The following is a 25,274-nucleotide window of genomic DNA, read 5'->3' on the forward strand; positions in this document are numbered from 1 at the left end:
GTATTGTCCTAATAACCTTCCCCTACCCCCAGAAACCATGCAGAAGCACAGCAGTCCTTTGTAGAACCATCAAGACAGCAACAAGAGTGCGAGGTTGACATCTGAAAGCTTGTCAGCGGTACCTGCTCGTTTATTTTTCAACACATTTCTTTCTAAAACTAAGAGCAATTTTTTTTTTTTATAAACTTATGACTCACAACAGCAGCCTGGCCTATGAGCCATGCATGGTAAACACACTCCCAGCTGGCAATCAGTCCAGATTCGTTATCCAGGTCTGTGGCAGTGAAATGCCAGCAGCCGGGAGAGCCGGCTGCAACAGTGCCTTGCAATATGGGCACATCCATCAGGTTGAGTTTTGCCTTTGTTTTATTCTTAAACTAGCTGCACATGGGCTGGTTTACTCCTAGGGGTAAACTAGGAGGAGGGAAAAAGTCCAAAAACCAAAACATGATGTCCACGATTTCCTGTGGCTTCAAGCTATGTTCTCTCTCAGCTTGGCTACCGCTTTTATTTTCACTCTTACTAAATCTGTGCTTTCCAGTCATGGTTAATTTGAATTCTGTGGCTGAATCCTAGCCCTACTGAGCATGAGGGGTTTTTTCATTGACAAGCTGGGATCTCCCTCCTTGAATTTTCTTATTTATAAACATCAGAGCACGTCAAGTTGTGTGATTGATTAAACAAGGCTGACAAAACACCAGCCTAATGCAAGAGTGAATTACTTCAAAGTGATTAACACTGAAGAAACAGTGATGACTGTCCTTCATGTGAAACTTAGGTGCACACAATATCCACCTCCTTTCAGAGCAGGTAATGCACTTCAGTTGTAAGCAAGACACCGCATAAAACCTGACCTCTGTTTCACGCCATGTCTAATCCCCGAGTCGACATCAGGCTATGACTGTTTCTGTGGTGTCACTGGCCAACAACATAGTAGTAGTAACACACTTCGCAAAACAAGAGCCCTTTAAAAAAGGTGGGAAGGTCTGTGTGATTCCAGGTGTTATTTGGCCAAACGCTCAGCTTTGGATGACCAGAGTTAAGACTTCTTAACTTCCTACAGTTACTAGATGAGCAGGTGGAAGCACACATGCAGAAATAAGGCTTCATATGCCTAACGGGATTGTTCTTAGCAAGTTCATAGGGTTGAGAGGAGCTACCAAGACTGAGACTGATCTCTCACATGCTTTTGAAACCCCTACCTGAGATGCTGAAAAACGGATTTCTGAGTCAAAACTGTTAAGATTTGGGCCTTACAGAAAGTTAGCCGTTTTAGAGCTAGTTATGTGCAAAGTAACAAAAAGAAAAGTCTGTATTTTTCTATTAGTAATAGGTTTAGATTGTCACTCATTTCATTAACGCAGTGTTTAGCAGGCCCATGAGGAACAAGGGTGGTTTTTTGGTTTTACAATGTTTTACCCCTCTATAGTTACTAACTGTAGTTCGAAATGAAGGAAAAGGTGTTCCTTGTTATAGCCCAAGAGCCTCAAACATTTCAGCAGAAAAGCCCAAGCTGGGTAGCGCTTTGGTGGTGCATGCTGAGAAATGCTGCGGGTGGCCGCAGGCATTCAGCATCATGCCACTGAACGCTGCAGGAGGTGGCGAGTGCAAGAGGTCATTGAACACAGGGCCTCTACTCAGGGAGAAGGGAACAAGCCGAGGCGAAAAGGATCTCCATGGGAGCAGGAAAGGCTGCACGGCCCCTTTGGCACAGCAAAGCCTCTTGCTGGCCTGCCTCTTTTAAAAAGAGCTGCCAAAGCTTGAGGTGGGGAAGGAAAGCAGTAGAAGAAAGCCTGTTTTGCAAGGCAGGAATCCCAGAGCAACTTTTGTAGCACCTTGCCCAGGAGGCTAAGATACTAACTTCTTCTGTGCAGTGCTCTTAAGCCTCTCTTTAAACTAATTCATTCAAAAACCCAGCACTCTCCAGTACTATCAAGCTTCTCAAATATTGGTCAGACATGGAGAAGGCGTGTTCCCATAACATTTTTTACAACAGTGTCAAGTTTTGCAGAGGTGTACCACAAGAAAGTGGAAATTGCTTTTAACTGCGGAAACCTGCCCCCATCTCAGCCTAACAACAGTACCTGATGATTTTAACAAGAGAGTTGTAGGGAAAAGAAAGTGGGATAATAAAAAGGGAAATTAACAAAGAAAATCAGAAATAAAAGCCAGGAGAGAATAAATAAAAGCTTTTAACTGATACTCTTTAACAGAATCTTTTCTGGGTGACTTGGCCCAAGCATCAACCTACACTTACCACTAATCTGACTTCACTTATTGCTGAAACAGATTTATTTGGTTTACTGCTGTTTTTCCTCAGTATGCCAATCAGAAATGATTGCACCTCGTGTTTCCCAGTACCCCTCACTATTCCCCAAGGCAGGCAGGTGTCCAGCTCCATCTCTAGCAACAAAATCTGCTCAGGTAATTACTACACAATACCTGCAGCAGCGACAGTGCTGAGAGCCCAGGCAGGGAAAGTAGGCCGAACTTCCACAAGCCTTTTGTGGAAAAAGCCATATAATCTAGAATTAGAAAAGCCATAGCGAGCAAAGCTCCCTCTCCTTTTTGCCCTTTGAAAAATTCAGCCTTGTTAGGATGCAGCTAACTCCTCTAAGCACTGTGCTCTAATCCATCAGAAATCAAAGATAATTTTGCTGATAATCTTTGTAGGCAACAGTCTCAGCTTTTCTCTGTGCTGAGAGAACTCTTGGTTCAAGAGTGCTTTGCTAAGAGTCACTCTCCTTCCCAGGGAGAATACTACTAACCTTTTTTCCCCACTCACCACATGGACTTTCCCTTCTAAATATCTCTTAATAGCTCTGAGAAGCACCTATTGACCAAGAGAGAAAAAACCCTCCATGCAAACCAACGACTGGCCGTTTGCACTGCCTTAAGTAGTTCAGCAGTATTCTACCTCTTCCACACACAGTTTAATTTTCTTCTGTCATCAAAGAACCAATGCTTTGCAGTAGACTGAAACTACTGCTGCCTTAGTGCCCTGAGGACCTTGCTGGATTAACCACCACAAACCACCCACCTCCCTGGAGCACGGCTACCTCTAGCCTGCAGACAACCCAGAAGCCTAGACCAGCTTCAAGTGAAATTCCCTCCCCTGCCCCCTTCTTGGAAATCTCAGTCTCCAGAGCCTGTGCTGCAACGTGACTATGTACAGCGAGTATTTTATGATGCTTAAATCCACAGAAGTTGCCTTCCAGTTACTGCACGCCACCAGTGAGAATGTAAAACAAATTAGCTGGTAATTCCAGCACGGTTAAAGTTAAAATCCTGCAAGGACAATGGCCAGCAAAACTTTCTACTGATAAATTGGTTTATATTCCTTTTTACATCTTACCAGATTATTGTGTTTTCCACAGCATAGGGGAAAAGGAAGCTGGAGTCTCTGCTGCAGGAATCCAGGAAGTCTGAAGCTGTGGAAGAAAGTGCGAGACTGAACGCAGTGTGGGATGCTGGGGATGCCTAACTGTGAAAAACTGACAGGAGACATCATCCACGTGTACCAAGCACAGGACTCCCAGCAGCCTGGTAAAGAAGTAAAAAGGATGAGAGGGCAGATACCTGGACACAAAAATACAGTTCTAATATGCCATATCAGAAATAATGACCTTCATACTTTTTTCATTTTTTAAACAATCCATATACCAATTAGCTCAACACGTGAACAACACAATCCACCAACATCGAGTTTGTGGTGCCACCCAAAAGCACAAGTTAGAAGTCTTATTTGCTCACTTGATAACTTTCTTATACGCTTTTATCAAAATAAACACCATGTCTATGCTGTGATTTCAGCAGGTTTTCACATGCACAAATATATATGGAAATCTGGGAGATCACTTCGCTTAATACTCCAGCAAGATAGTCACTGAACAGTAAGTCATTGCAAAGCAAACAAAACAAACCCCCACCATAACCAAACCAAAAAACCCAAACCCAAACCACCCAAGAAATGAATTCTACCTTACATCACTGTCATTCTTTGGCGCGTCAAACAGTGGTGGTCACCAAAATTATCTGTGCAGACTGACACGTGGTCACTAAGGCTATCAAGGCTACCAGACCATCTCCAAGGTATTTTTCCAAGGGGAAAAATTCTCTCTTCTCACACTAGAAATTTCCTCCCTCTCCAGACTGAGGTACTGCAGTTTTTCATCTCTAAGGCTTTAGGGAAAAGAGAGCATAAGACATCAAAGTGACAGACAGCTTAGAACTCATTACATATGTATTTTGCTTGGGGGAAGTTACGGAATAAAAGTAGCAATGGAATCACAGTATTTGATGAAGAACTAAGAATTGTTCCCACATTCTCAGAATGGGAGACTAACAATCTTTGGCCCAAAAAAAGTCAATTAGTACAAGTTCACTCACACTACCATAGGTAGGTACCCTTATTTTCCAGGCAATCTGTTCGGATCAAGTAATTCACCGCTGATTTATAAAGAGCTATTGTGAATTAATACCACCTACTTGTCACCATAGCTCTAGCTACAGAATGATTCTCTACAGAGCACTGGATCCTCAACATTGCAACCAGTTCCAGCTATCCTTCGGCTATAGACATGTAAGAAAAGACACTCCCAGATACAGTCAAAAGCAGCAGAGCTGGACCGTACAGTTAGCTGCCCTTAGTGTACGCAGAACAGAACATAGAGTATCTGCTCCATCAGTTTGTCAGCCAACACATAAAGATGATCCTCTGCAGCAAATACTTTCCATTACTTTTAAAGTTTTTTTTTTTACTTCTATTGGCAAAAGCCCCTCCACCTCAAAACAGTTTCTCCAATTTTAAGTGTACTTCTCAGAAGTTTGTAAGTTTTTTGGCAAGCCTCACCAGGTACAAGATATTTTTGCATAAATATAAAAGCTAGTTTCCCAACCATTAGAAGTAAATCTTTAATTAATCCTTCATGTTGCCCTAACCTGCTGCCAAATCCCACAATAAACACATGCCTCATACAAAAAGCTAAAAAGCACAGTAAACAACCTCAAGTTAACACCTCAAAAGTAAGAAATTTCCACTTTAGAAATAATAAAAAAAAATGCAGATGTTACAAACAGTCCATTTATTGGGTCTTAAACTACGTACACAATTGAAATAATAATAATTTTGGCACTACGCTATACAGTGGTTACATCTGTGTGCTGACACTCGTTAAATACTGCACCAGGGTCACTGCTGTGCTTTGAAGTTTGGAACGAGCCACAGACTCAGCAGGTAGATCACTCAAAACCTATCAGTGCTCCTGTAGGATTGCATGAAAGTTGAAACACACACCAGTGCATGAATTATTTCAATGTACCTCACATTCTATGAGCTTATCACGCTAGATATGTGATGTCAGCATTCAGAGATGGCCACAAGTGTTGCATTAAAATATGAATGAGACATAGTAATAATGAGATACCAGAAAACCAAAACAAAACCTCTGCCTTTCAGACATAAAGAGATATTCTGTTAAAGAAAATAATTTAAAAAACTAATAATGGCATTTGATTTGATACAAAAGCCAGAACTACTACTGTATTAACATCTAAGTATGAATCTTTACAAATTAATCTCACAATGGTGTTATGTAAAAGGTTGCAAACTGTACAATGTTTTGTCAATGCAATGCCTCTACAATTTATACAGTCTTTTACAACTATGTAACACATATTAAACATGTTGTTAAATAGCCAATACATATCAGTCTCTGAACAAAGCTGCAGGCAAAAAAATACAGAGCTTCCACAATCTTCGAACAAGATATGCTTGCTCAAACAGTGACAATCTTTATGAGAATACACTGTCAAAAATAGTCAGCCATTCAGTGCCTTTCCACACCGTGAATTCAGCCATCACTTGATAGTCCATAATTTCATATCTGTGGGCCCTAATTATGTGGAAACACCCATAGTCTTTCACCCTTTAAAATACACAGATTATCATAGATTTTTATTCCACGCGTGGCCAAGCTATCTACGAAGAGCTGGCCAGGCAGTAAGAGCTTTCACTCCCCACGTTTTGTCCTGCCATCATCTATACTGCACGGAGAAGAGCAGCTATTTACATTTTGACAAGGAAGGTACAAAAAGGCAATCCTGCCCTGAGGTGGTCTGAATGATACGGAGCCCGTCACCTGACGGGCACTGAAATCCAAGTAGTGAAAAATAAACTCTGAGAAAGACAGGTTCCTGGTATTTGTATATACTGACTAGGTAAGAAGTTGCATCAACAGACTTGGAGAGCTTCACTCAGAATATTCTGGTTTGCAGCACTCTCTGGTTCTGCATATCTTTGATGTCAGAAACATCTGGGAAGAAGGGTCAGAAAAAGAGAATAAGAAATGTGCAGTTTAAGTCACTGTGTGCAAGAAAGCAGAAACAAAACAGATGTGTAATGCAGGCCAAGAAGAAGGGTCTTGCAATAAACTCATGATCAGGCTCTGCAAACGCAGTTACAAAGGATACTGTGGGGCTCCCACAGCTGCTCCCTGGGGAGGTGAAATTATTTTTGAATTTATGTTTGTTTTTAAAAGTGGGTTTGATTAGGCATCAGGATTTCCAACAGAGAGTTTCCTAAATGATAGATTTCTTTGAGTTTCCTTTATTTCACAGAAAGGTTCCTACATCCTCATTTTTTCCAGGAGAAACCTGAGAAGAAAGAAGAAAGAATTCAAACCAAGATTATTGCCTCATGCTATTACCACTGAACAAAACAAAAATATAAATTGAAACTTCTCTTGGAATACTGTCACAACACATCACAATACAACAGAGATCAGAATCTTGTAGCATAACAAAGAGAAACTCCAGGAATGGATTCACTCTTTGGGGACGTGCCTGTGTGAAGAGACCCGGTAGAAAAGCCATAATGTGGAAGAGAAAACCGTTTGGTAGCAGTCATTCCCCATCGTGAGATGTAGATGATACACTGGACTGGGTGGTAGGCTAAAGTCCTCACAGGCATCAGGAGTACAAAGCAGCAAATACCTTCTGCTTTTAGTGAAACTGCCAGGCATTTAAAAGGCAGCCAACTGGCAGAAAATGGAGAAAAGGAACATCAATCGTCAAGAAAACAAGTGTGTCTTAGCAAAAGATTAGTGTAGTACAGGGACACACAGAAAGATGGACAGCATTCAACCAAAAAAAATATCTGTTCTTGAACACTGGAGGTGCAAGGGGCTTATCTGGCTGTAGCATTTTCCCTGTAGTGAAGGATTCCTCCACACTCTCCATGCTAGACTGGAGAGCTAGAGTAGATTTCTTAAGACTGATATTTCCATCAATTTACATCAAAACAAGTCATCTTACCTATCTAAGCATAATAGCACGGTGAAACCAAGAGGTCAGTAAGCACTAGTAGCTGGTCATCTGTGAACTGCTGTTTATGCTCCTGCCAGTTGTCATGATGAGTCCTCCGGAAATTTGACAGCGTTTTTTTCACAGTCATCTGCATAGCAGACAATCAGCATTGATCTGTATCAGTTATGGATTTAAGCTCCAGGACAAAACAGATGTTGAATACAACAAAAATAACTGTTGAGTAGAGCAAAGTCTTTGAGCAGTTGCAACTATTAGATGGGCTCTGGGGAATGAGGCCAAGCATATTACTAAATTAACAAAAGAAAAGTCCCATCAGTTCAGTTTCTTGATTCAGTAGAGCACACCACAGCAAAGTTTGTTAAATCTAAGGAATTCTTCAGCCATAAGCTCACTACTCTGGTTAAAACAGCAAAGGTCAATAAAACCAAATAGGGAGAGAAAAAAAAAAAAAAAAAGAAGTGTTACAGGTAACTATTTCAATACAGACTTGTTTCTTGGACTGCTTATAAAACCTTTTTTCGAAAATTTCAGAGTGACTGTTTTGGTTCAGGTTGGTATTTTCTAGAATGGCATGCACAGAAGTGATATTTTTAATTAAAAAAGACTTATTGACTATTTCCTCATTATAGATATAGTTGTTCTTGCAGCTTTCAGTTTATGCTTTAGATTTGCAAGCAAGGACAGAACTACCACAAGAAAAATACTTAAAAGCAGTCCATGACGTAAAATGTATTTGAAGCCATTTAAGAAAAAGCAGCAGAAACTTTTTCTTAATAGGTTCCTGGCTTTTTTCTAGGAAAGGGAAACTAAGAGTAAGTGAAGTGTATTTTAGATGTGTTATATTGAATAGAAGAAGTAGTATTTTTACCTCAATAGGCTGAGGATCATTAAGATGGGCACTGAGATCCATCAAGAGCTGTGGCATCCAGGTGGGTACATCATACGGACTTGACAAGATACACGCACTAAGTCCCAGTACACCAGCATGGCGTTTAACCAAGTCTGCAATTGCAGGATATTAATTTACATTTGGCAAGGTGCAACTATATTGTCTAAGACATTCCTCAAGGACACAGCCAAACTTAAAAATGGTTATCACTGAAAATAAGGCTATTTTTAAGTGATGGGAATGACTGAAGAGAGTCTAACATATTAAACAATCTAATTAAAATAACATATGGTTTCAACCCTGAATTAAAAAAAAACCCACCCTGCCACAGTAGAGATCTCTAGCTTCTGCAGAAAACCAGATAGTTCTACAGACCATATAGTCAAATTCACACAAGTGTATAGATCTCCAAATTGCTTCTGCTTTCCTACAGAGTCAGAGATTCATTCTCTGATTCTATCTTTCATTTCTAATGGAAGAATGTGTAAAAGAATTAACAACTGCTGTATACTTCATAAACATTTCAAACGAGCTTCCTTCTCTCAAAGCATCTTCCCCTCTACTCAGTAAAACAGCTTATGAACTACCTCTCCATGTTCTGCGTGCAAGAATGTTTTCTCAAATTCCAGAGCTATTTGACAATATGGAAACCCAGTCCTTCTGCGTCACATCAATGACTCAGATGCACCAACTGTTTGGCCAGAAGCCAAAGTTCCTAAGATTCACTAAGGGGTTTTGGTTTTTTTGTTTGTATGTGTGCGTGCTGGGTTGTTTTTGGTTTTTTTTTTTTAAGAATAAAAACTGCACACTGATAACAAATAGAAGGTAAGGAGTGAAATTACGTTATGACAGCTAAAAAAAGTTTATTTACTGAATAAATAGCTATGCCTCATCATCTGCATTCTTAACTACGTGAACTGTGCACATGGGAAATAGAGAAATCTCTTTAGTGTTATTCTGGAAAAGTAAAAAATTAGTTTAATTTATTATTAAATTAACTAATTTATTATTAAATTAGTAAGAATAAATAATAAAAAACATTATTCACTTCTTTTGGTAGTAGTGTATTCTCATTAATCATTTACACTGTAAATCAAATTCTTAAAGCACTTAACAAGGATTAGGATCTATACTCCATACACAGAAACAGACAATAAGGTACATAAGAACAAGTGATCTACCATTATGGTTTATGAACGCTTAGGAAGGAAAAACATTTGCTTGGGCAACAAGCCTTACGTTTCTTTATGTTTCTCTAAGTATATGTTGATTTTTCTAAATACTACTTAACCACAGGACAAATCCTATTCCATCTGGAGTGCTTGCAGAATAAGCATTTAACTGTAGCACAAAAAATCTATTTCTCCATAACCTGCTATCAACATGCATGGGTTTAGTCTCTGAAGCAATTTTCTTACCACCAGAAGGAATTGTATCCACTACTGAACCCAGGTCTCGCTTTCGTTTTTTCGGTAACCTCATCTTGCACAGCTGTTCAAAATGGGTCTGCATGGGCCCATCCATCGTGAGAAAATTGCACTGTAGCAGACCACTTAGTGTGGTAGCAGCCATTTCTCTCACCTATGAGCAGAGAGAGTACATGGCACAATTACTAAGCACACATGCACAGCAAGAAACAACTGTTTATGCTATTACTATCCTTTTAAGCACATCCAGTTAGGCCAAGTTACCAAACTCTGCCCAAGAAAAGTCTTTTAAAATACTATCCTGTTATCTCATAGTTCATTAACTACTAGTAGTTTACTATATGGCTCTTTACAAATTCATAAACATAGTTCTGTTGTAATATATATAGAACTACCTTCAAGTAATCTGTCAGAAAGTGACCTATTACTCAAGCAAATAATAGAATGTAACTCAGTTGTCAAGACATGTATCAGACTAGCTTAGCTTTGGAAGGCTTAAAAACAGACTTTGAATGAGATCAAAATGCGGCAGCCCAAATAATCAAACTCACTTTACAGAATTTGTAATAGTCTCTGTCTTAACATCAGTTTTACCAAGGAAAAAAAAGTATACTTTTTTCAAAAGCATTTAGTTTTCCCCCCTCAAATGTAGGTGGAGACATTAGAATTGACAAAAGCAGAAGAGCTTTTCCAAGAGAAGGCAGAAGGTATGTTTATGAGACAAAGCTGATTCTGTTCTACCTGCAGCACAAGAATTCTTTGAGACATACAACAGATGCTGGATTAATAAGCAATGATAACTAACTTCAGTGGTTTACAGCCAACAATTCAGGTCTGTAACACCCCAGCATTATTTACTTTGTTGTCCTGAGTAGCAGCTCTGTTTTTATTGAGGTAGTGAAAAGAATTCCAGCTTGGAAAAATATTCTTCCTTTTGTAACAGAGAAACCCCAAACAAGATGACTAAATTGCATTATTAATCTCCTTTTCAGTTCCTTTCTACAAGAGCCACAAGACATTGTTAGTTGATCACAAGTAGAGACAACTCAGTCACTTACTTTTAAAAGTAATACTAGCGGTAAACCCCACCAGTATTACTAATTTATCTCATGTACTCAAATCTCCTAAAACCATAAAGTTACAGAACTGTAAGACCATGTTTAAACTGGAGCCCCTCAAACTCACTTTAATTTCAATAACCGCAGGTGGACAAAACCCTACAAACACAGACTTGAAAACCAAATCAACTTGTTGAAATGCTCACAGCAGTCACCAAATTTTTTTGGTAAGAACATACTGCTACACGTAACTGTAAATGGAACATTTGTCTATCTGGAATAGAAACACCTACCAACACTCTGAGTCCAATGCAGCACATTATAATAAATTATATTCTTGAACATAATGTTCTGAACCTCCACAAAGCAATAAGTATAGCTGCAAGTGCTGCAATAATTAAACATAGTAAGTTAACAATAAGCTCTTGAGACTTCACTTTGTTCCATTTAAATTTCCACAATATATTATTCAAACGTGATCTACTTTTTTAACAGCATAAAAAAGTACGAAGTGAAAGTCTGCCAGTACTGTTTATCAGCAATTTGTGAGTCTCTTAAGAACTATGCTATTAAATGAAACACGATGTGCTAACCCAAGACCCAGAACAGAAAGAAGCTTGGCTGTAAAGTGAGCAAGCTCCCAAGTGAACTGTACCCATTTTACATCACTATTCACTGTATTAAAAAGTACTTTCATTTCTAAATTAATAAACTAAAAGAAACACTTGCTGCAAGGAGCACCTAGAAGAAAAGCCTTTAAAATCACGTTAACAAACTAGTAATTCATCACATCTGACACTAATTTACAGATCATCATACCCAAATGATGACTTAGAAAATATACAAACTACAGAGTAGCAGCACAGGAATAGTTTCCCAATCAAGTGTGGAGTTTAGGTTTGTTATTTTGGATTTTTTTTTTTTGTCAGAATTGACTGACCAAGGTCGCAAAACTAACAATTATCAGAAAAAAACCGCTGAACAGCACAAGCAAAACCTCGCTGCAGCACTTGCAAAGGGCTACTTATACAAAGAGAAAATATTTCCATTACTGTAATATTGCAGTGTAATATGAAAAATGTTTATCAAGGCATGAGTGCTATGTATACAGTACACTGATTTATAAAAATAGAAACATATGAAGCACCTACCCTGACAGCTTCCTAGATCATATTATGACTGAGAAAACTGAGAAAGATGCTTTCAGATTAACCAGGTTATCACTGTAACTGTAACTCCAAGCTGAATATAGTAATTTTCACTTTTCCACTACTTCTGAGTAAACAGAATTATTTAATGCAAAACATGCCTTCCCAAACTCAAACCATTCCTGCAGCTCTCTCCAACTGTCCGTATGACATAAGAATTAGACATGATACTCAATGGCGTTATACTGCTGTACACAGATCAGGACTCTATACTTCTTCCATGTATCAGCTGCAGGGTCACATTAGCTCTTACATCCACGGTACTCCATCAGCTCCATGACTCTTCCGACTTTCAGAACGAGCGTTTCCCACAATACCATTTAGGTACAGCTTCCTTCAATTCTAGAGACCCATGCTGAAAGCTGGATGCATGAAATTCGCATTTGGCAGAAGCCAAACTGTCCTGTGAGCCACATTCACTTTGTATCGCAGTCGTGTTGCTGTTTGACATTCAGAACGGTCATTTGATACTGTCATTTGCCAAAGTCTGTTGCAATGGTTTTATGAAAAAATATGAAATCAACAGGATATTTGAGAACTGTAATTCTAGCAATATTAGAAGTGCAAACTGTATATTAAAACAAAGCACAAGATGGGCTGGATCATCAGGTCTGGCATCTTTGTATCAAAATAAGCAAAACCCCAGCCCTATCTTTAAAACCAAGAACCAAATTCTCAGTTCTGCAGGGTGAAGACACCAAATACTAGTTAAAGCTAGGGATTCTCATCTTCAAAATCCAGCATTAAACAAATACAGAGGAATTTCTCTGCAAAACACTGCATCTTGCCAGTTATTATCAAGAAAGAAAAAGACTACTTTTCAAAGTAGAAGCTTCCATGGTAACAACACGATCATAAGTGGTTATGTGCATAGATAAGCTTTTTTGATTTGCATCTCTGTAGTGCAGAGGAATAATTTTGTACATTTAAAATAACTAGATAAACTGTATTAAAGTGAAAAAAGGTATTTTTCAAAATTATTGAGATTATGAGGTGTTCCAGCTGGTGTGGGAAACAACTTATCTAGGACTGCAAGCTGTTGCTTTCCAGCTCATTATAACAAACAGTGACATGAAAGACACGAGACAGCTCATCTGAAGACTGAAATCTGCATGCTTGGGCGAGTAGTTAAGTGCTGTTCTTCAAGTATTACATGCACTTAACAGAGACTGTAATGTCAAGCCTTTGAAGCCAGAAATTTTAATTTGTTTCCAATTCACGGTTCACAAAAGCAAGATTCACAGCTCAGGTATAACTACTGTTTTAGATGCAGCTGCAGGAAGACCGAAACCCGGATCTTTGTTTTGGCAGAAGTGTATCACACTTCAGAATCTTCTCTTTCTTCCAGAAGGAAAATAGCATCCAAGCACCCAAAAGTAGCATTTCGCTGATATTTGCCAACAGCACAAAAAACAGTGAAAACGATGGTGCAGGGGAAATGGTACAGACTCAAGGTTAACATTGAAGATTCTTCACTATGCTTGAACACGATCAAACATACTTAAATGCACATCATTTAATACAAGCCCTCAGTTCTGTGAATTAGTGATACAGAACAGAATACTTCTGTGATTTTGCCCCAGCTTTTGGAAGCCTGACAAACAAGGCCCAATGATTCACATCAAATGATTCACATCAGGCCTTCTTCCCGCCTCCCCTTGAGAAAACACTTCAGATCCTGGTAGCATTTCTAAGAGTACACATGTACCGCAGTCAAGATTTTGGATTTTAGCTCCTTCCATTTCTATACACTGAAGTATCACTAGTTCAAGAGATGCACAAAAACTTGCCAGACTGACAAGTAAGCTTACAAAGTATTGTATTTTTGAATCATGTAAGAGCATCAGTAGCAGTATCTGCTAGACAAATTCTGTCCTATTATGTAAGCATCTTTCACAAAAGTAAGGAAAATCTACTTGTAACTAAAAAAACCCAACTTCCTTTGTAAGCTGGATGGAGCAAACAAAGGTATTTTTTTCATTAATAAGCTGCTGTGATTAAATGGGAAGCAGATCTGTAGAGTAATAAATAGTGGTTTTATACAGTTTTCACAAGGGTTGAAAATTGAATTTTCAACCAACGTCCATGCTAGAATTTGTAAGTAAAATGGCAATATCCCTGTTTCAGCTGTACTTAAACCAAGAATGAGACAAAGCAATATTCCAATTCTGTTGAAAAAGCATGAACAATGGAACTTCTAAAAATCACTAATGAAGTATTTTCTGAACAGCTTTTTCCTGGAATGAAATATTAAAAGAAAAAAAGGAATACGAAAGAAATAAATCCTATAAAGCTGGTTGTATTTTGACAGTAGGAAGAATGCTAGGCTAGAAATACTTGCTGTATTAACTTACAACTGCTAGCTTTCTCATAAAACTTGACAAGGGCATGAATTCAGTCATGTGAAACAAAGCATTTCAAGAAAAGGTATTACTTGCCTCAAGCTGTTCATCTTCCAGGAGTTTTATAACCAGCCATCTAATGTCATTGACCGCTTCTTCGTTGTTGAGAAAGATAAAGAGATTGTAGAACACCATGGTCTGGAGGTAGGTTAATATGGTATACCTAGCATGCCAAGAATTGCTTCTTGCTGTCTACAAGTATAAATAAGTAAGTGTGAAAAAGCAAGAATGTGAAAGAAAGTAGCTACCTGTTGTAAAGCCTACAGTATCTGAGAAAAAGTTTTTGGGGACAGCTGCAAATAACTTGCCTTATTCAGATATTTCTATTTCATACACTCTTCTTATTTCCAAAGCAGGCAATCGTTATTTAGAAAATAATTTTTACAGACTTAACTTCCAAAGCATACTGTTATTTAACAGATACCTAATTATTTAGCACATACCCAATACTGTAAAAGACTAGGAAACTTTCTCCATTTGATTCATTCCTGACATCAGTCACAAAGCAGACATAAATAAAACAGAAATTCTGTTCTGCTTGAATATATATATATTATACAGTGGATTTGGAAAGCCAAGGTTTTCAAGTTTATTTTGATTTCCATGTCCTAACGGAAGTCCAAATTATTGACAGTGTCAGGCATGGGTGCAGCCTGGACTGCAACACTGCAGTTAGTGTTCTGGCTGTGCGTACAACTTACACCAGTATTTTACAATAGGTAGTTTTACTACTGTAGATCACTCTTTAATAACTAGAGTAAAAAAAAAAAGTGTTTCTTGCATGACAAGCTGAATACAGAATGAACCTTTCAATACAAGGGTGCATATTCATTTGTTTTGTTTTTCAGAAAGCAGCAGCAGTTGATAAATATACTGTAAAACTATAAAAAGGCAGAGATTCAAGTGCTGTTCTTTATATGATCTTTATATCATCTATACATGCGATAGATATATAATTTTGAAACTGGATTTTGCATTATGCTCATGAGGAGGCATATTTGTCTAAAATTCATCCAGTACTGAACCAGATTTTAATTTATTAATATACTGTTCTATTTCTTGTCAAAATGCAAGTTGTTTAAATGTCTGGAAGTAGGAAACTAAACAAAACTCATTTACTGTTTCTAAGAATGTTTTAAACCACTATTCTAATAAACTCTTTGCTTCCAACTCTAAGAAAATCAGTATTTGATTCTCTTCAAACCACAATTATTGTATAATCTTTTAAAAAAATACATTAAAGAAAAGCAGCACAGACTGCATCAGATAACAAGAAGCTTTAAGCTTTTTACATCATACTCACTTGTTTTAGCACCTGAAGTACCAAAGGCACTTGCTGAGGATACAGCAAACCCTGAGACATTAATGACAAACACATCTTAGCATCTCTTTTGAGCTCATCATAGCTATTGTCATTTTCTACTGGTGCAATCTACAGAACAAGATAAGTGAAGGGGGGAAAAAAGGGTAGTATTAGTAAATAAACACTACTGACAGCAAAATCCTGAAAGAAAGTTCAATCTCATGAAAGCACAGCTGTCTAGGAAAAATAAAATCAATATAATGCCGAAAGATTAAGTTAACTAGAAAAAGCAATCAATATGACACTAAAATATTCTGAGCAATAAGCTGCGGGGAAAAAATCTTAATAGAATCAAGAGATCCTTGTTCCTTGCACCATGTATTAATCATCTAAACAGTATGGCTAGACTGAAGGTCTTGAGGAGGATTAAATGGGTGCCATTAAGACTTTGGCTCCCCATTGCAATTCTTCTGGTACAAATCCAATTACTTTAGTATTTTAGATGTAGGTCCAAAACTGAGAGAAAGCTTTATCAGTATTTCAAGTTCACTTTCACACAAGCAACCCTTTATTTTGTGGTCACATACATTATTACTGGATAATTGATTGATGTTTATACAAAGACAGAGGCTTTGGAGCATGCAAATAACATATTATTTCAGATATGTAGCATTGAATGACCTAGCTTCATAAAAGAATACGAGGATTAGAGGTGCCAGGAAAAACAAAAAGTACTGCCCTTTAGAAAGAATTGTATAATCATGGAACAAAAGAAAACAACTAAAGATAAGAATAGAAACAACATAAACTCATTCATGATTTAAACACTTTTCCTCCCCAAGTTACACCTATACAGGGCATTCACCTACAAATCGTTGTCAGGAAACCATTTAACAGGCTACATTACCAGCTGCAAACATACATAAGCACAAAAAAATAATTCAGGCTTCTTTGGTATGCATGTTTTTTATTACCATTATTGGTTTCTTTTAATTTATGCAGTCCCTTATAACTTTGTTACATAGTATCCCTTTTTAATCAAACATAACTAATAAAGGAGCAATTAAAGCATATACCTTGAAAAATAAGGGTAAAAGCTGGAGTTGCTCCGTGACAGCTGTAGAGAAGGACCGCCCTGCACTTGCCATCAACCACTTCAGAACTGTTTTATAGAGAGAAATGAACACTGATTAAGAAGATAAAAATAGCAATAATCCCAAAACAAGTTTAGACCAAATGTACTGCAAGACTTGCCTGTGAGATTTTCACACATTAGAGTGGACCTATACTCATAGTTAAGTTTGACCCTGTAAAGGTGACTTTATAACCCTCAACGCTGAAACATGTACCTTATTGCAGCACAGATCTGAGAGGAGAAATTATGTACCGCAATGGTATGATTTTCAGACCGCAATCATCATGTCCTAAAATACCCCCCACTTCTTAACCTCATCAAGTAACTCACTAGTTTTCAAGAGTTTAATGCCCTGAGTTCGCTCATCTTGTTCACCAACTCCATTTTCTTCCATAACATGATTCTGAATTTCTTCATCTGCTTCCATGAGGGGTTTAAGATTTTCAAGTATCCGAGCAGTAAATTCATGGACACGAGGAGATTTCGTTGCAGCAGTATTTGGCAAGGAAACGTCTATCATGAATATGTAGGTCAAAACACTAATAAAGCCAACAAAGAAAGCAAGAAGCTACAGTTAGAATGACTACTGTTCTAGAGAACATAGCTAAAAGTGATCCGAGATCAATCTACTGAACTTGGAACTTTAATATTTATAAAAAAATTCCTCTTATCTTTGAAGTTATTTAAAAAACAAGTGTTTTTCAAATAGCCTCTTCATAGATATTTAAATCAAGCAGGGTTAGATAATCACCAAGCTACAACCTCCCTCGCCTGCAAACAGATCTTCCAACTAGCTTTAAGTCACTAAAATGCTCCCTAAAGGACCCCCTGTATATTTATGGCTTATTAAAGCTTCAACACAGTAAATGTGGGCTGTGGGATGGGGTGGTTAGTTTTTTGGGTGAAGGGGAGTGTTGTGTTTGGTAGGTTTTGGTGGTGCTGGGTGGGTTATTTGTTTGTTGGGGATTTTAAGAGCTTTAGATATATCATACATAAACATAAGAGGCCACATACAATAAAAGACAAAACCAGAGAAGTCATCTGAAGTTTCTGAAACAAGTCTGTTAAGAATAATCTATGTAATTTCTATTACCAGCATTAATCCACTCCAGCGTAATTATTTAGATATCCAGTTACTCAAATAAAAGGAAGAGGAAAAAAATCCCAAAGAACTGCAGAACAGAACACTGACCTTCCTATTCTCTCTCGGACGTTTTTGTAAACCTGTGTGAGTTTAGGTTCCAAGTACTTTAGCAGTCTGTGCAACAGCTCCGGTACTCTCCATTCCTGCTGTGCAAGGCCACCTTGCAGTACGTAAAGTCGGCTAAGAATCAGAACAGCTTTAGTCATACAAAATTGTTCCTTCCTTCCCCAGTCCCTCCACGCCTTGTTTTGGAATGTTTTGTGTGTGTTAATGCACAAAAGCGTCTTTGCGTGAGTTGCATGCAAAGATCGGTAAAGCTGTAAAACGACACAACAGCACTGCTGCTACACCAGTTCCAAACCTTCACATTCTGTTAAGCAGATTTAATTACGTTTTTTTAAAAAATGAAGGAACTGCCATTGTGTGGGAAAAGCTAATTGGAAAGCAGCATTTTTGTTCCCTGCTTCTACAAGCCAGCTGGCACAATATGCTCTCAATGCATTTTATCCATGCTTTATTTCCTTCTTTATTCAGCCACAATAAACCACTAAAAATTAATTTTACCATGCGTCTACAAATGATCCTCCTTCACCACTCAATGGAGATTCCAACAGCAATTCAAACAGCCAGTGCAGTTTCCTAGGATCTCTACTCTCCTGAAAATAAACAGGTAGAGATATAAGCAGATCAGGGATTTAAAAAAAATTTAAGTGATGTATAAACAAGGACAGTTTTGACAGAGATTTTTTTTGCAACCCTTCAGTTTATTCTATTAAGCAAGTGAAAAATTAAGTATCTTTCCACAATGAACCTCAACACAAGGAAAACCCAATGAAACTACAGTTTTAATTATTTGGTAAATACAGTGAGAATAATAGAAGAAATTTTAACTTCATTTTTGGCATATATGAATAATACCGTCTGAATTTTGCTAATTAATTGTCAGGGTTCTGGCTAACAAACTATGCTGAATTTTGCTGACTGATTTCAAAGGATTACTGATCAAGAGATTTGTGGCTATCATTTACCCTGCTTTCAAACACCACAACTTCCAGTCCACCACAGCATATAGAATCTTACTGTATGTTAGAAGATAACTTAAGGTTTAGTTTTCACAGCATAATGCTAAGCTGCACACTATTAAAGCAAGAATAAATCTATAATCTGAGTGCAAAAACTCCCACAAAAATTGAACACACTACACACACATTAACATCACCCACTAACTGCATGCAGATCTTCTAAAATACTTAAAAGAAAACTAATACTTTATTTCCTTTCTAAAATATTGTATTCGTCTGCAAAGGGCAGAAGAGAGTAAGATGTCAAAAAAAGCTATGAGATTTAAAATGGATGTTATTTTTATACTGTATTTACAGTTCTCAGACTGAGCTGATAAAATACCCACATACCTCAGTTCATAAAACTCTCATTTACATGTTATCTGTAAAATTTTACCATCTGGATATAGCTTTACAAGACTAAATATGGGGTACTTACACAGGAGGTTGCTATGCATGTGCCCCAGTCATTATATGTTTCCACCGTAATGTTGGATAAAGCTGTTCGAAGCAATGGACAGAGAAGCTTCCAAAGTTTTTCCACCTGCTCAGCAAAAAGGCAAAAGACAAGATTTGGCTATTGAAGGACAAAACAGCCATCTAAATCTCTGTGAACCCTAATCCTTCCGTCTTTTCAAAACATGGAAAAACAATACTGATTCTGGAAGCAGCTACAGTACCACGTTTATGAAAGGAAATAAATACTATCAGAGGTAAGATTTCAGGAATCATGTTGGGTTTGTTTACAAGGTGTTCAGAAATCTTGTGGACTATGTACGCACCATTTTCATGGTGATTTCAGTGCAAGTGTATCAAAGACTGCATACACTTTGCTTTTGGTAGGATAGCAGTCTTGTACACCCAAGGACTGACCCTGCCTGCCTGCTCCCCCTGACTCCCCCCATTTTAAAATTTATTTTTACTTTTTATTAAGGAACCGATTTTCCCAGAATTATTTTTCAGCATAGAAACTCATTTAAAGATAATCTAGACAGCTAGGTCTAGACTAAATAAAGATGTAACAGTCTAGGATGGACATAAGCACCATGACAGCTCTGCTATCTCCTTACTAGCAAACTGTTCTTAAATCTTGAAGCATTTTACTAACACCTACTATTATACAAGCACCAAACCAAACTATGAATTGTGCTCAAAGTTTGGCAATGAAGGACTAGGTGTTGCAACATTTTCCAGCCCTTTCTTGGGCATAGGCAACACATTAAAAGCCCTCAACTTCATACATCTAATTTGTTCAATAATTCAAACTTCTTCCTTAAGTTTCATGAACCACTAAAAAATATTACTTCAGCACCTTCTCAAATGTCCAGTGTTTAGAACCTCTTATTAAGCCAGCTATAATTTCAGCTACACATCTCTGGGTGCTTTCATGGGAGTCTGCCACCAGTTGCTCTAAATGGGGCTGAAGAACTGGCAAGAAGGCATCATCAAAGTTTCTGAAAAGGCCCTGTAAAACAAGATATGAAAGCGTCTTCAGTAATTATCAGTCTAAACCACTGTCTTTGTCAGAAGAATGTAAGGTCGTGACGCACCTGAGATTTGAATATGCAGAAAGTGGAATTACTCTGCTTTTATAACAGACTTATACCTGAGAATCCTATGTACTTTTATATTACTCTAAATAAGTTTCCCTAAGTAGTTAATCAGAAGAGAGATTAATAGAATTAATCATAGCAGCATACCTTTAAAAATCAACATTTTGCAAGAGGTGTATACACCAAGTAGTGCATGGCATTTTCGTGCTTTGCTAATTATCTGCAAAATGGAAGCACTTTAATTATTGAATTCTAGTTACCTTGAAGAGGCAAAATCTGCGAGGATTAAATTTGTCTTTTCCTTTTCTGTCTTCTAAAGACAAAAATTTAATTAACTGCTCAACAAACTTGGGATCAGAAAAGTGATCGTATATAATTTGTTCTGCCTGTAACAGGAAAAAAAGAAAAGGATTAGTTTTGAAGTGCTTAATTGTCACAGTGATATCCCAATCTTTCCAAGTCCCATTTTTCATTTTAATTCTATTTTTGGCAAAAATCATGCCTCAGTTACCCATTTATCCCTTTCATTTTATAGGAACTAGTGGGTAAAGTTTTGCAAGACTCATGATTTTTATTTTAATGACTTTGGATTGTCACTCTTTTGCTAGCACAACCCCTACAAAGTAGTCATTCCTACCATCATTAATTACCTCGTTCTAAACTCTGATAAAAGATTTGAAAGGGAACAAGAAAGTGCTCATTAATACAATTATTCCATCACTGCTGACAGAGAGGCTGTGATATATTAAAATAACAATCTCTTTTTGTATGCTAACACAGTAAGTATGAAAATGAAGTAGAAAAATAAGATTAAAAATGTCTTGTGGGGATTTAGGTTTCAGAACTGTTACCACTTATTGCTTGTTAGAAGTGTTATTATATCCACACAGTCATGAAACTGTGTAGCCGAGTTCAATCTCCATCTCTGTTCACAACCAAGCAAAACAGATCCGTTTCCACCCATTTTGTGTAAGCACTTTCTAAACGGGAAGCCATACTTAGGTTAAAAGAGATCTCCACAGTAATCCGTGAACAATATTAAAAAAAGAAAGTAGTATTAGAAAAACCCACAACGTTGAAACACACTGAAACCCTTACCTCTGTCAGCTCATCTCTCCTTCGCCCAAGCTTTGGTTGATGCTCAACTGGCGCATAAACTGTCATAGTTCTGAATATTGAAAAAAAAAATACAGTAACACATTTCAAAGTAGAATAAAGCTTATGATTTTTTAATATGGAGAATACAGAAAACAGAGTAAAACTTAACAGACTTTTTTTGTTGATTTTCTTCTATTATAGAAGTTTTGATACAGCAAGCAATCCAGAATTCTTAGCGATAGAATACTCTGCATATTTCACAACTATAGAAATTTCAAACACGCATACTTCATTTTAAAACCAGCAGCTAAACAGCTATATGAAATATATGCCTATAGTACCCACAAAACCCAAAGAGAAACAGGTAGAAAATAAATAACAAAAACCCCAAACCAACCAACCAACAAAAATACTGCTTCAAAACCCAGCCAGAATTGGTAAAACGAGCAAGAAGAACAAAGGATGCAATAAATATTGCCAATTTTTTTTTTCAATTAAAATATTAAATCTAACCAACATTATTTAGTTTCCCACAGGGTTGTTGTTTTTTCTGCTGACTCTCACAATTCTATCTCAAGGCTTAATGATACTCACTGAGGCCAGGTATAATAACCCCAGTGTGTTTTCTCCACGAAACAACACGACTCCCAAGCTTCCTTAGTCTTTGGTAAACTCTGACTGTCATAGTGCAGCCACTGGTTATCCGGTCTGTCACCGGCCTGAATGCTCGAAGGCTTAGGGTTTCCACCTGGTTAAAGAGGAATTTATACTCTATCAGACTTGTTCATTACAGTCCCAGCAAATGTTACAACTTACTTTTAATAAAAGATTCTAAAGAGCTTTTGTGTCTCCCTCCCCCAGTCAAATCTGTACAGATTTATTTGCTCTAGGAGATTAACAGTAACAGTAACCGTAGAGATGCCTTTAGTAATTTATATAAATGTGCCACTTGAAATTATTAAAAAAAGAATAAAAAGGAGATACACAAATTATTCACACGAATTAAAGGCTTTCCGAAAGGACAGTGACCGTATCTCTGAAGTTTTAACTCACTTCAAGTAAGTGAATGGCTTAATACACACTTGCAAGTGTAACACTGCTTGAAAACAAACCAACCACCCTGAAAAATGAACAACTGTATCACCTGTTTTGTTTCCTTCAGACATTTACAATCACAGAGAAATGAAAAACTTGCGATTCTATGTTAAATTTCACCAGAAAACTGTTTTCAAAAAAACCCAGGATAAATGTTAGTAAGACATTTCTTACATTAAATAAAACCTACTTATTTCATAAGGGCAGATGGGCACTTTTTTGTGTGTTCTCTTAAGCTGCTTGAGAATACCAGCCACAGCTGAGATAGCCACCTAAAAAGAAAAAGCGGTTTGTTAATGTATCCATTCCATGTGTCTAATCATCTCATCACAGACACATTTTAAGCCAGCTATTCAGTGCCCTAAAAAGCCAGCGAACATTACAATGAACTTTGTCACCTCAGTGGCTGATACCTCCCATAAGGAAGTAATGTCAGTCATTTCAGGGGATGGAGGACACGACTTAAGTGTGACCTTCATAGCCCAGAAAAACATTCCCACTAATCATCTTCAGGAAATAAAGGAGGTGGCCATTAGTTCCAAGCCTCACTGAGGCAACAACAGCACAAGAGGTACAAATGTAACACATGGATGGCTCCCTTCAAGCAATAAGCTGCAGATGGAAAAACAAAGACTTCTGCAAAAGAATGCTGAAGTCAGTAAGAATGAATAGGTATGTTCCACATTTTCACAGTTTACAGACTTCACATCATACGTCACAGCTACAGCATTGCCAAGACTGCCATCTTCTTGGGTTAGGAACTTTTGCACTTATGCATGGCTGGAAGGTTGAGGAGGGACATACACTGGTTTTTGTGCCTCATCACAGCAAAACACCACAAACATCTGATCTAACCCCAATGAGCTGCAAAACAGAAAGTGTAATTATGTTGCTTTTACCTTACGAACTACAATTGCATCATGGTTGAGACACTGCACAAAAAATTTTATGGCACGGACAGGCAGTATCCTATCATCCCTCAGGAGCAGAGACAGAAAACCAATGCTTATGTGCTCGAACTTCCAGGGACTAAAAGAAAAAAAATAATATTAAAACCAGACAGTAAGTAGCACAGTTGCATGTACTGCTTTTGCGCAGAAATGATTCTATGTATTAAGTAAATATGTTTGGACTAAGGTAAGGAATGTTCTATGCCACTGCTGTAGTCATCAAGGTTAAGTGTCACTTAGGGAAACCTCCAGTGTTCTGGGGACACACAAGTGCAACCAGTCCGTTAATGGTGCCTTGCTGATCTTGGCATTTCAATGTAAAACACAGACCTTTAGGGATATTTTTTTTAAGTTCTTAAACACAAATATTATGCCACCAATTAAAATCTATTTGGATGTTCTATTATGCAGGCAGAATCATAGCTTCTTTCCCAGAACAAAACTTTATCAAAAAAATAACAGGTCAAACTAATTAACGACAAAGCTTAACTCCAAGATGTGATGATGTCTTCTATTAACAAATCAAGCTCCCAATGAAAATAAAGTCAAGACTCATTCACTTCTTTAGCTAGGAGACAGTAATGCAAGATTCCACTATTCTGGCCTTTGTCTTCCTGTTTGGGCAAGCAGAATCCACATGCAAATGCACAAGGACCTCCAGAAATTCAATTTCTGCAGATGCCTCAGCAAAAGCTTGCCAAGAAGCTAGTCACAATCCATTTTATGCAAGACTGGTACTGACACACTGCTTTTGGACAATCACCTCAAGGGTGAAAAAAACATATTCCTCAGTTTCTGGTCATATCAAGTGTAGTTCTGATGCAACTGGTATTTATTCATGTAGACACCTCCAATCCACCCCCCCAAAAATAATCCTCATGCACAGAAAGGGAGACTTACAGATTTCTTTGTTCTACACAGTCCAGCAGCATGTTGACTAAATTCTCGTAGTTGCTGAGGGGAAAAAAAAAAGAGGAAACCATCAACCAGATGATACCAAGAGAACTGTTTAAAAATAGAATTAAAGTTCCTCAGCAAAAGGCGGGTGAAGACAATGCAGTAAACACAGCACCAACTGGGAGGACAGAGAAGAGGAGGAAGAAGGAAGGAAATGTGAGTGTAGAGGACAGAGGCTGCCAAGTCAAGAGAGAAGATATACCACAACAATCCTGGGGCATTCCGAATTTCTGATTCGTACTTAAGATTTACTTTAGCAATTCTGGATTATTACACTTCATGTACAACAAATGTTAGGTAGCATAAGGTGGTGTTAAGGGAAGTTTAGCTTACCGCAGAGCCTCAGCATTCTTTTCTTTCTGTCGCTGAATTCCTAACTGAATTTCTTCTGAATGAAGACCTGTGAAGTTTGAGCTTGGATGTTCTGATTTTTGCAGCATAACAGCTACCTCAATGCATTTCTCTGGAACCTATTGACAGAGAACACAAAGATTTGGGAGCAAGCAGCAACTTAGAAGTTTTTATGTTTGTTTCTGTTTTGACACAAGCAGAAGGCAGAACGTCCTGTCCACACAGACAAGTCTGTGAAGAAGTAGGGAAGACAGCTTTTGTCCTCGCATGGCAGTATTATTTATCCAAGTACATGTTTTATTCTATTTTAAAATAAA

The 25,274-nt window shown here is 37.7% G+C and overlaps 1 protein-coding gene across 1 annotated transcript in view; it reads right to left on the bottom strand.

Moving 5' to 3' along the window:
* Window positions 1-5,065: 5,065 nt before the first annotated feature.
* The window catches only part of PSME4 (proteasome activator subunit 4), a 69,154-nt gene continuing 48,945 nt past the window's right edge, over window positions 5,066-25,274 (bottom strand). The window contains 19 exon segments of the mRNA XM_037405927.1: window positions 5,066-6,654; window positions 7,315-7,453; window positions 8,195-8,328; window positions 9,634-9,796; window positions 14,347-14,502; window positions 15,614-15,742; window positions 16,690-16,775; window positions 17,079-17,287; window positions 17,941-18,072; window positions 18,457-18,548; window positions 19,393-19,497; window positions 20,266-20,418; window positions 20,767-20,892; window positions 21,605-21,674; window positions 22,199-22,352; window positions 22,890-22,971; window positions 23,599-23,728; window positions 24,550-24,603; window positions 24,940-25,076. Coding sequence (XP_037261824.1) covers window positions 7,319-7,453; window positions 8,195-8,328; window positions 9,634-9,796; window positions 14,347-14,502; window positions 15,614-15,742; window positions 16,690-16,775; window positions 17,079-17,287; window positions 17,941-18,072; window positions 18,457-18,548; window positions 19,393-19,497; window positions 20,266-20,418; window positions 20,767-20,892; window positions 21,605-21,674; window positions 22,199-22,352; window positions 22,890-22,971; window positions 23,599-23,728; window positions 24,550-24,603; window positions 24,940-25,076 — 2,247 coding nt within the window. The 3' untranslated portion in view covers window positions 5,066-6,654; window positions 7,315-7,318.

The sequence above is a fragment of the Falco rusticolus genome, chromosome 12 (genome assembly GCF_015220075.1).
Source record: "Falco rusticolus isolate bFalRus1 chromosome 12, bFalRus1.pri, whole genome shotgun sequence".
In the NCBI taxonomy this organism is placed as follows: Eukaryota; Metazoa; Chordata; class Aves; order Falconiformes; family Falconidae; genus Falco; species Falco rusticolus.